The sequence below is a fragment of the Heteronotia binoei genome, chromosome 15, assembly GCF_032191835.1.
Source record: "Heteronotia binoei isolate CCM8104 ecotype False Entrance Well chromosome 15, APGP_CSIRO_Hbin_v1, whole genome shotgun sequence".
Lineage (NCBI taxonomy): Eukaryota > Metazoa > Chordata > Lepidosauria > Squamata > Gekkonidae > Heteronotia > Heteronotia binoei.
The window spans coordinates 21428582-21440652 of NC_083237.1; the positions used below are offsets into that span (position 1 = coordinate 21428582).

At 51.8% G+C, this 12071-nt stretch overlaps 1 protein-coding gene across 1 annotated transcript; it reads left to right on the plus strand.

The window, feature by feature from the left end:
* The first annotated feature begins 1442 nt into the window (after window positions 1-1442).
* Window positions 1443-8941, plus strand: ZNF646 (zinc finger protein 646). The gene has a single exon (XM_060255602.1). The coding sequence runs from the start codon at window positions 1558-1560 to the stop codon at window positions 6547-6549; it is 4992 nt and encodes a 1663-aa protein (XP_060111585.1). The 5' UTR covers window positions 1443-1557; the 3' UTR covers window positions 6550-8941.
* The last annotated feature ends 3130 nt before the right edge of the window (window positions 8942-12071 follow it).

Sequence of the window (12071 nt, forward strand, 5' to 3'; positions counted from 1 at the left end):
AAAAGAGAGAAATATTTGGGGAAATTGAAATGCATGCAATAGGTACTTTCCTATCAGACTTGAACTTTTTAACTGAGCAAGATTCAAGTTTAAGGGGACCTTAAAGACCAACATGATATCCAGGATAAAAGTGTTTGAGAATTAAAGTTCCCTAATGAAGGGACTATCAAATGCTTAAACCCATGAAATCTTTTTGGTGTGTGTGTATATTTTTGTATTTATATTTTTGTGTGTGCACGCACCTGCTCCTAGAAGTCATGGTGACCTCTGGTGACTGACCCCTAAGGAGGGCCTGGAGGATATTCAGTAAGGTGGCTGAATAAAGCCTGCCTCTGCCTCCAGCCTCTGGTATTCCGTTGGAGGCCTCCCATCCAGGGATCTTGCTTAGCTTCTGAAATCTGATGAGATCAGGCTTGCTTGGGCTGTCCAGGTCGGGCCATAACATTGAAATCTTGTCGGTCTCAGTGCTCCTGGATTCAGATCTTGCTCTTTTGTAGACCAGCACAGCCACCCACCCAAAACCATCTTCTTTGACTGAGTTAAAAGTGCACTATTTATACCTTAGGATAGAAAATTGTTGTATTTGGCATATTCTCGTAATTTAAAAAGTTTAATATCTTTTCTATGAGAAAAAATGCAAATATGCCAGCTGTTGTACCCTTTGCTTCCATAGTACATGTAGCTTTAATTGCTGCCATCTGAAAAGTAGACTAAAATAAAAGTTGAGGGCAGAAAACAAAATGTGTAGTATTTGGATAGAATCTCTATTTCTTAGACCCCATAGGCAGGACTACAACATGTTTGAATATTAAACTGAAATTTAGAGCATGGAAAATACTGAACTCCTAACCGATATATTATCACTAAGGACATTGTAAGCATACCTAATTATTGCCCAAATTATTTACTTTATTAAAGAAAAGCTTTTAATGTTAACGTTTTCAGTATAAAAAGGATTTTACTTAGCGCTTTCTACAAATTCCTCAGTTATTCTAGTGGGAAAATTGAGAAATTTCTCAGCATTTTTATGCAAATGCATTTGGAACGAATGAGCGCAGTGCTTTGAAAGACAAGATTTGTCTCACTCAAAACAAGAAAACATTGCATAGGACTTTCTCAATGCTCCCTCATGCCAGCAATTTCCATTGGGAAAGCTGAAAAAAGTTCCCGTGCTTTTTTCATGCTGAACATTCCAAATGTGAAAACCCTTGTTTCAGGAAGCCTTTTACTTATTTTAAAAGAGGAAATATTTCATAGGAGGTTTTTTTTCCAGTGCTCCCTCATATCGGATCAATTGAGGGGAAAGTCCTCAGGGGAAAAAATGAAGGGGAGATCTCACCAGTTTTCCAAGCCTTTTTCCAAGTTTCCTGATTGCGCTCACCTTTTTTTGTCCCTGTTTTTGTCTCTGTAGGTCTTGGCACCAGATCTCTTGGGGAAGGAAAACCTAGCTGGACACACAGACTTGAAGCTTTGTGATGGTACCTCATTACTCGCCAGGGGCCCCTTAACTTGCTCTTTCTGGAGACTGAGAATCAAAGGAAGACTCTGATGTGAGCAATGGCCGAGGGAGATGCCGCCCTGGCCTGCGAACCGTCAGCCGGGCAGGAGGAACGTCCATACAAGTGCAAGCAGTGCCCTCGGAGCTATCGCCACGCCGGCAGCCTGGTGAACCACCGACGTACCCACGAGGTGGGCCTTTTCCCCTGCTTGCTGTGCCGCAAGGACTTCTCCAACCCCATGGCCCTCAAGAGCCACCTACGCACTCACACGGAGGAGAAGCGCCACAAGTGCCGGGACTGTGGGCGGAGCTTTCGGGCCTCCTCCCAGCTCAGCAGCCATCGCTGCTTAGCTCACACCACTCGGGACCGAGAGGAGGAAGAGGAGGGAAGTAATAGTGGGGGTTGCACCTCCCAGAGGGGCCAGGATACCTCTTCTTCCGATGCTGATACCTACTCCGGAACTGAAGGCGGCGGGAGCCTGCTGACTAATCTGGAGAAGTACATCGCAGATTCGGTGGTGCCGGCTGACTTTTCCCTGCTGGAGTTCTCTATCAAGAGGGATGTGAAGAAAGAGGAGGCGCTCCAAGCACACCATGGGGAGAAGGAAGGAGAGCTCCGGGACGCCACCGCAGAAGAGCGGCGCTTCAAGTGTGACCAGTGCGACAAGGCCTACAAGCATGCCGGCAGCCTGACCAATCACAAGCAGAGCCACACCCTGGGCGTGTACCAGTGCTCCATGTGCTACAAGGAGTTCTCCAACCTCATGGCGCTCAAGAGCCACACGCGCCTCCACTCCGAGTACCGGCCCTATAAATGCCGGTTCTGCCACAAAGCTTTCCGGCTCCCTTCCGAGCTGCTGAGCCACCAAAAAGCTCACGACGAGGAAAAGAGCAAAACGGCCAGCCGGCCCACCTGGGATGGTTCAGACCATGGCATCTGGGAGGAGGAATCCATCGAGACCTCGGCCAAGCTGGATATTTACCAGCCTCCACCGGCAGGCACCAACTTTGGAGACAGTGCCCCTTGTAGCCTCAAGGACACATCCAAGGCAGGCGGAGGGGAGCGCTGCAACCCAGACGGGGAGCTTTGTGTCCGCTGTGGCGGCACCTTTGCTAACGAGGAGGAGCTGAAAGAGCACAGCTGCCTGTATCCAGAGGAGGCGAATGAAGAGGAGGGCGAAGGCAGCACCCCCTCCCAGCTGGCCCCCGGTTCCAACGGGATATGGGAAGCCAGTTTGAAAGGGGAGGAGGACTATCCCATGTTGGAGGAGCGACCCTTCCGCTGTGAAGATTGTGGCAGGACGTACCGGCATGCAGGGAGCCTCATCAACCACAAGAAGAGCCACCAGATCGGGGTGTACAGCTGCAACGTCTGCTCCAAACAGCTCTACAACCTGGCCGCCTTGAAGAACCACTTGCGGGTCCACCTCAAATCCAAGCTTGGGTTGCCCACGCTGGAGGAGGCCTCCCAGCATCTCTCTGTCATCTCGGACTTGCAGCAAGAGGAAGAGAACCCCGGAGAGCCCAGGGACTGCCACATCCAGCCACCAGACATTTGGGGAGGAGCTTCCTGCCCAAAAGAAGAAGACGAAAGAGGTGGCGGGGAGGAAGAGCGGCCGTACCGATGTGGGGATTGTGGGCGGAGCTATCGGCACCGTGGCAGTCTCGTGAACCACCGCCACACCCACCAGACTGGGGTCTTCCAGTGCTCCATCTGCCCCAAGCAGTACACCAACCTCATGGCTCTCCGGAATCACGTCCGGGTGCATTTGCGAGCGGCCCGGCTGAACGGCAGGGAGCCAGTCGACTGCCTGACCTGCACCAGCTGTGGAGAGAGCTTCGAAGAGGAGGCAGAATTCCAGCTCCATCAGCTGCGCCACCTGCCCTGCAGCGAGGACATAGAGGCAGCAGCCATCCCGGGGTTCGTGGGCTTCCATCCCCAGGAGGCTGATCTTCTCCAAGCTATTAAGCAAGATGTGGAAGCCCTGGAGAACGGTGCAGCAGTGGCTGAGGACATCCTTCCTTCCTCTGAGACGTCGTATGTCTGTAACCAGTGCAAGATGACTTTTGCCAGTGCGGCCAGTCTGCAGCACCACAGCCTGCAGCACGGGGGCAACCGGGAGCAGCTTGACGGGGCATCTGAGAGGCCTGATTCCCCTGCTCCCATCCAGCGCCTCTACGGCTGCGACCTGTGCGGCAAATCGTACCGCCACTCGGGGAGCCTCATCAACCACAAGCAGACCCACCAGACAGGGGACTTCAGCTGCTCAGTTTGCGGCAAGCACTTCCAGAACGTGGCCTCTCTCAAGAGTCACTTGCGTGGGCATCAGAGGCCAAGGAGGGCCAACTCAGGAACACCTGTGATGGCCAACATGGATGAAGATGCTGAAGTGGGGGAAGGAGCTACTTTGCCTGGGATGCCACCCCCAGGCAAGGAGTTCAAAGGCAGTTACGACCTTCTGGAAGGCGGGGCTCTGGTGAACGGCTGGCAGCCGCAGTCTGACGTTCCCTCGCCGTCACCAGGAAACGGCGAGGTGCCCCCCTACCTTTGTGAACAATGTGGTATGGTTTTTGACCAAGCCAGCAACCTGGAAAGCCATAAGCAGACCCACCAGTCAGGCATCTACCAGTGTTCCCTCTGCCCCAAAGAATACCCCAGCCTTTTAGCTCTGAAAAACCACTTCCATGGGCACGCCAAGGCCACGGCGCTAAGCCGCGGCAGCCCCAGTGGGAGCGACGGAGCTGAGGAGCAGCCTTTCCTCTGCAGCCTCTGCGGCATGATCTTTCCGAATGAGGAAGATCTCCAGCACCATCACAACTTGGCGCACGAAGAAGAGGAAGGGCAGGCAGGTGGGGAGGAGGCGGAGCTGAAAACGGTCAGCAGCCCGCAGGTGGAGGACGCCGGGGATCAAGGGGACGAGCAGCTGCTCTCCCACATCTGTGGCTACTGTGGTGAGACGTTTGACGACATAGCCAGCTTGGAGGAGCACAGCGAAGGGCACCAAGAAGAAAAGGCCGCAGCCTTGGCAGACACGTCGATCCAGCTGCGACGAGTGCCGCGCGTGGAGGAGGATCCGCCACAACTGTCACCGGTGGAAATGTCAGTTGCTGCCGACGAACCCTTGGACGACAGGCCGTACACCTGCAGTCAGTGCGGCAAGACTTACCGGCACGGCGGCAGCCTGGTCAACCACAAGAAGATCCACCAGATCGGAGATTACCAGTGCGGCATCTGTTGCCGGCAGTACCCCAATCTGTCTGCCTATCGCAACCACCTCAGGAACCATCCGAAATGCAAGCTGAACGGCAGCGTGCCTGAAATCCGGCAGCCGGTCCCCGTAAAAGAAGAGGGCCCTGGCCCTGGTTGTCAGAAGGCTGAGCCCCCTGATGGCCAAGCCCTGGTGTGTGAAGGGGGGAAAGATCCACCGGAGGTGCTCTCCTTTTTGTCTCCTGGGGGAGAGCAAAGTTCAGGACAAGAGGCAGCGTTGAACTGCAGCCAGTCCAGGATGCAAAGGACTCTGACGGGGGACATCTGCGGGGAAGAATTTGAAGAGAAAGCAGCCCTAGAGGCCCATCGTGGGCTCAGTTTTGCAGAAGACAAGCAGGAAGAGGAGGAGATGTCGTCAAAAGAGGAGGAAGCAGCACCCGTAGAAGGGGACGAAAACGGCAGCCCTGACCCTGAAGAGGGGGGCTCCCCATCCGAGCGCCCCTTCCAGTGCGAAGTCTGCGGGCGCAGCTACAAGCATGCCGGGAGCCTGATCAACCACAAGCAGACGCACAAGACGGGCCTCTTCCATTGCGGCGTCTGCCAGAAGCAGTTCTACAACCTCATGGCCCTCAAGAACCACCATCGCACTCACTTTGAAACCAAACGCTACCGGTGCCTGGAGTGCCCTAAAGCCTTCCGGCTGCAGAAGCAGCTGGCCAGCCACTTGCGGGTCCATCGGGATAGGAAACGAGACCCCTCCTCTCAACCCTCCAGGAGGCTCCCTCACGCCAGGCGGGCCGGCAAGAGTGAGAATTCAGTCCACCCTCTTCACGCCACCAAGCATCGCCCGGATCCTGAAGAACGCCCCTACCAATGTGGGGAGTGTGGGCGCACCTACCGCCACGCGGGCAGCCTGTTGAACCACCAGAAGAGCCACAAGATTGGCCACTTTGCCTGCCCGCTGTGCAGCAAGGAGTATCCCAACCTGATGTCTCTGAAAAACCACCAGAGGATCCACTACGAAGTCAAACGCCACCGATGCCCGGATTGCGGGAAGGCTTTCAAGTGGCAACGGCAGCTGCTGAGGCACCAGCGCCGGCCCCATCCCTGTAGCAGCAGCAGCAGCAGCGGACCGGGGCAAGAGCACCAAAGGAACCAGAGAGTTCCTGAAAAGGAGAGGGGAGGGAGTCACAGGGAATCGCCCTTCGGCCCTTTTCACTGCCTTTTGTGCTCCAAACAGTTCCCCAATCGCACCTCACTAAGGAACCATGCCCGCGTGCACTCCAAGAAACGTTTTGAGTGCCCGGAGTGTGGCAAGGCGTACCGGGCGTCTCGGGATCTGGTGCGCCACCTCAGGAGGCACCGGGTGGAGGCAGAGGATGCCGAGGGGGGCTCCTCCTCCTCCTCTCCCAGCCATCCAAACACCAGCACGCCAGCGGAGGAGGAGCGGCCCTACAAGTGTGACAGCTGCGACCGGACGTACCGCCACGCCGGCAGCCTCCTCAACCACAAGAAAGCCCATGCCACCGGCCTCTACCACTGTCCCACGTGCCAGAAGGAATTCTACAACCTCTTGGCCCTCAAAAACCACCTTCACACCCACACGAACAAGAAGCGCCACCGGTGTCCTCACTGCGGCAAAGCCTTTCGGACTGCCAGGCGGTTGGCCGCCCACTCCAGAGTCCACGGAGGCCCCAAAAAGGAGGGGACGTCTTTCACCTGCTCCGTCTGCTCCAAGGTGTTCTTCCACCAGCTCAGCTTCCAGCAGCATCAACTGGCACATGCCAGGGACGGTGGGCATTCTTCTACTGCTGGGGACATTCCCACCAGGGATGGGAGCTGAGGGTGCTAACGTACACGAACCTGTATGCCCAGGACAATGCGGCAAACTGAGCAGACTGTGAGGAAATGGGACAGGCTAGATGGAGAGAGGTCTCCGGTGGGGCAGTCAAGAGGGAGAGGAGGGTGTACAGCTGCATATCTGGGGATAAAAAAGGCAGAGTAGTTGGATGACAAGATAGAGGAAATTAGGTGCATGGGTTCCCTGTTCTCTGTAGAACGCCCAGTTGGGGACTAAATTCTCTCCCTGAATGGAATGTTGCATTGAGCACTCCGCCTAGACCTCCTTTCTTTGTGTCGCTGGAAAATGTTTCCCTGTGGCCACGTTATACCCTGTGGGGGGAGGAAGTCTTGGAGATCCCATTTGGAGAACTGACTTTTAGCACCTTGGAACCTTTCAAGCATGTGCTTAAACCCCCTGAGTTTTCAGTTTTTAAAAAGGAAATAACAACCGATAAGCCTGTTTTGAAAGTCAGATGAGTAGCAGCCTTCCGTGTTTTAGCCACCGATGGTATTTAAATAACTCTTTTGAACAATATCACAAAAGTACTGTCTTAAGGGCGGGGTGGGGTGAGGGGAACATGGTTTAGCTGCTGTTGCAAAAAATAACCATGGTGTGGATTTACTTTTTGGATGGCTGCCTCCTTTCTTGGGGAAAACAGCACACTTCTTGGGGTGGGCTGAAAATAGTGTTTTCAAAGACCTGTCCAAACTTGACACACTTTTATCTCATTTTTTTTTTAAAAAAAAAGTTTTAAAAGGTATTAACTAAAAGACATTGCTGTTGATTAGAAACCATTTCTAGAGGCAGTTGACTTAAAAGGTTGTATGTTCTGCGTGTAAGCGAGTTCTCTTCTGCAAAATTGGGCTTAAGCCTCATTGCAGTGAACCAGGGACACATGGGAACATGAAAAGCGTGTCTTCCAAAACCAATTGGGCAAAGTCTTTATGATCGTAATCCGTAGGGGGTGGGAAAATAGATCTCCCTGCCTGTGGCTGTTCATAAGCTCTGCCTCTGTTGGTCTTTATTGGGAAGGGCCCTTAAGAATGGATGGGGATTGGCACCAACCCGCTCATATCCCTACACGGTCCAGCCTTCTGCTCCGGCAAGCGGTTTATAGCGCTAAGCGGAGGGGATGTCCACGCTATCCCAGCAAGCCTTTGGGTCGCTGACACCTCACGTGGTAGAAGGTGACCTGAGATTTTTGGTGGCTTTTCCTCATTCAGCTCCTTCATCCCAAAATTTGAATGAAGGTTTTTTTATTTGTTGGCTCCCTTTAAGGTTTAAAACCAGTTTCTGTATTCAGAGTAGAGCTCTGCTGGGGCTATACCACTTCCGCCAGGAGAGGTTTGCGACGTCTTCCCTCTAGCTTGAGGCCCTAGCCTTTCTGCAGATTTGCTCCGCTAGAATGGTTCTCCTCACATTTCTGGGTTCTAATTTCAGTAATTTTTAAAATTAAACTAGGAAAAACATTTCAACGCACCCAGCCCCTTCAAGTATGAAGTGGTGCTGTCCTAACAGGGCTCTTCTATATTAGTGGCCTGAATGGAAAGGCTGGGTCTTGTATCCATCAGTCCTTGGAGTGCAGAGCAGGGGTCCCAAATTGTTTTCAAGATTGTTTGAGAAGATTTTTCTTCTCTCCCCTCGGCAAATTGCAGATAAGCTTGTCGGGGCCAAAACTCTTCAGTGCGGAAGCCGTCCAAATCCCTCAGCAACTCCTTTCGATTAAAAGTTTAGCCGTTTTTAAGTAGTTGAGAATTCTCCAGTTGCGGTGAAACGTTATTTAGGATTTCTAACGTAGTTGGGTAATTTTTTTAAACGGGGGCAGGAGGGTCACGCGTTTCCACATTTTCAAAAATAGTCTGCTGAAACGTGTTCTCTCTCCACCTCCCCAGTTTTTATTTCAACATCCAAATGTACTAAAGTGTTTGAGTTCATACTTCCTGGGTTTTTTTTTTGAAAATTTATGTTTTGGTTCTTGACAAGGAAACCCCCCTTGTCAATTTTCTAGACGTTTGTAGCATTTCTCCTCCCCTGCCCTCCCAAAAAAACCCACATTATGATCATTCAGTACCTAATGAAACAGCGTTTAGTGAGAACGTCCTTACAACAAGCATATTTTGTTACTTAGGGGAAAATGAGGCCCCCTGCTCTAAATCCACAGGTGCTGTCTCTCTCCCCTGCCAGCCAGGGAAGCCCCCGGAAGAGTGTGGCTCCCCTATGCTACTAGACCGTGCTCCACTCAAGAGATGCAAGTGTCTCCTCTCCACACACACACCCCCAATAGGTCAGATACATTTTCCTGCAGTATCTGGCAACCTCTGGTGTCCATACTGGAGCTGTGCGACACTGTAAAATTCTGCAAATAAATTGTTCTTTGTTTCTTTTTTAGAAAGCATTTCTTCTCTCCCCCCTCGCCCCTTTTTCTCTTTTTTTTCATTATCAAGTATGCTGCAGCCAATGGAGTGTTAACTCCAGCAGTGCAAAGTTTGGTTATCCAGACCTCAGTTATCTGTTAAGCGTGAGGGTGTCCCAAATTCAAGGCCTGGCGTCAGTATGATAGTTACTGGTTGGGATACATTAGCTGTTAAAGGTGGAGGCTTAGCAGGCTGTGTGTATTCATTGCCATGTGTGGGGTTTGCCCTTTGCGGGGGGGGGGGGGAGTGCTAGCAGAAGGCGTTTTGGTACCATGTCCTGAAAGTCGCCTGGAATTGGTAGATCTGTGAGAATGGCTGGCCTCAAGGGCAGAGTTTTCCCTTCTGGAGCCCAGGTGCCGGGGGCGGGTTGAAATTCGCATTTCTGAAATCCCCCAAACAATCCTCAATCCCAGCAGAGTGTTCCTGTGTGTTTGGGATACGTTGAGCAGAGAGTCATCCATATTGCCTTTCCAAAGCCTTAAAGGCAGAGAGGCTAATGAAGAATCTGAAAGACCTCTAGAAACCCATTTAACAGTACCTGGGCAGGAGTTTTCCATCCCACTAGGCGAAATGCAGCTTTGACATAGTTGACTTCTCAGGGCCACTAGAACTAGATCCCGAACAGTGGTAAACATTTCTGGCTTGGATCCTCAGGGAATTTCCACAGACGGAAGGGATTCCCACTCACGGACTGTGACTATGTGACCTTCTCCCTCTTGGCTGAAGTGCTGCGCTGGGGGAACAGGGGAGCCCCAGTTATAGCAGGAGGGGAGGAGTCAGAGGGAAATTGCCCCCTCCCCCAGCCTCAGAAATCCTCCTGTGGAGGCAAACCACTTCTGCCTGCTAGTGTTTAAAGCTTAAAACGTCTTTACCTCCCAAGAATGACGCTAGTGCAACGAATCTGAAATTTCAGTTTTGTATTTTGAGGGTTACCGAATAAGCAGTCGTTACTGCTATATCAGCCCTCCTGTGGTTTGCCCTGACCTGGATAGCCCTGGTTGGTATTTGAATGGAAGACGGCAATGGAAGTCAGGGGCTGCTACGCAGCGGCAGGCAATAACAAACCTTTGAACAACTCTTATCTTGAAAACCCTGCAGCTGTGACTTGGTGGCAAAACCCAACAACAATATTGTAGGCTACATTATGAATTCTTTGAAGGAGCTCCCCCCAAAAAACTACACCATAGGAAGAGCCCCGCTGGATCAGACCAGTGGTCCGTGTAGTCCAGCATCCTGCCTCACAGTGGCCATCCAGTTCCTCCGGAGGGCCAACAACAGGGCGTGGAGGCTGAGGCCTTTCCCTGAGGCTGCCTCCTGGTTTGCTGCCCCTCAGGGTGGGGTCTCCCTTTAGTCACCATGGCTTTAGTAGTCTGACAGACCCTCCATTATAATTTTGCCCCTCTTGGGAGCTGTAGAGATTTACACCCTACAGGCAAGGAGCAATGCCCGTGTTGTATTCTTTTGAACATATATGATGCGAGAGTCTCCGGAGAACAAGTTTTCTTCAAATAATTTATTTAGCACAGTAACCATTAAAATAAATACTTGTCCAAACTTAAAACCTGTCCAAACTTGAAACACGTCTATCTGCTTTTTTTTTTAAAGTTACATATACATTTACATCTACTCAGCTCCATGTCAGTCTTGTGATTAAAAAAAAAGTAACAAAACGGGGTGGCAGAATCTGATGTTGAAACAATCCGTCATGCGTGGCCCAGATTTCCAGGTCTTGTCCAGCCAGAGTTTGCTCACAGAGCCAGTCAGTTTGTAAGAACCGCTGATGTCCCCAGCCTGCCTGTCCGATGGGGATGTTGAAATGTTCAAACGTGAAGAACTGTAGTAGGACAGAAAACCAGCTCTTGCCACCTAGTAGAGGTATTGAGGTTCTAAGGATACTTCCACCCTGATTCGGAAGGCCAAAGCTTATCCGGTGATGTCAGAAGCTAAGCAGGGTCAGCCTCAGCTAGTGCTTGGACAGGAGACCACCAAGGAAGTCCAGTGTTGCTCCACGGAGGCAGGCAATGGCAAGCCACCTCTGTTCGTCTCTGGCCCGGTAAGCCCTGCAGGGCTGCCGTAGGTCAGCTGTGACTTAATAGCACTTTCCACCACTGTCACTGGGATATCTAGGAAGCTGAGACTCGATGGACTCGGAGCCTGAGACAAAGGCCCCCCGGGGAAGAGGGAGGGAGGGAAAGCGGCATAGTGGAGCCCAGTCCTATCCAAACTCAGAAGAGAGAAGAGATTGGATTTATACCCTGCTCTTTGCTAGCCAAAGGAGTCTCAAAGCAGTTTACAAATCTCCTTTCCCTTCCTCTCCCCACAACAGACACCCTGTGAGGTAGGTGGGGCTGAGAGAGCTCTCCCAGAACTGCTCTTGAGCAGAACAGCTTTGAGAGAACTTGTGGCTGACCTAAGGTCACATCAGCAGGTGCACGTGGAGGAGTGGGGAATCAAACCCAGTTCTCCCAGATAAGAGTCCGCCCACTTAACCATTACACGAGATTGAGCTGAGTAATGCAATTACTTGGATGAGGGACCATCAAGGAAAGGTCTGCAAAAGGAAGCAACAGCAAACCCCTTCTGCTTCTCACTTGCATCGAAAGCCCCTTGCTGGGGTTACCATAAGGCTGCTGCAACTTGAACAGCTAATGAAAAGTGGGGATGCTGGTGCATCTGCCCTTCCCAATTTGCTCTGTCCTCCGGCACAGCGCAAGCAGGGCTGCAGATGGGATGAAATGTCCGATCGGTGGATGTTCTGTTGCCTCCGGACACACGAGAAGCATCCTGGTGACGGGATTTCCGACAAGAGCTGAAACACATTCTTGTGTCTGCCGAATACAAGCCCAATGGAATCTGACATAACTTTTCAGTCCTAACATCACTGTTAAACCAATTCAGGTCAGCTCCGGGCAAGGAGATTCACTGGACCTGATTTTCCAATGATAGCTGGCAGATTCGGCAGCAGTGTTCTGTGACTGTCAGTGGCTTATAGCACCATCCCCGCCCCTCGCAACAAACCAAGAAGTAGGCTGAGACACTTGCCCCAAACCATCCTCCCTGGCAGAGCACTGGACCGGCCTCAGTTTTTCTATCTATAAAATGGGTGGG

Bases quoted from the DNA above. Each gene is read 5' to 3' on its own strand.
- ZNF646 (XM_060255602.1), top strand. From the start codon at position 1,558: ATGGCCGAGGGAGATGCCGCCCTGGCCTGCGAACCGTCAGCCGGGCAG.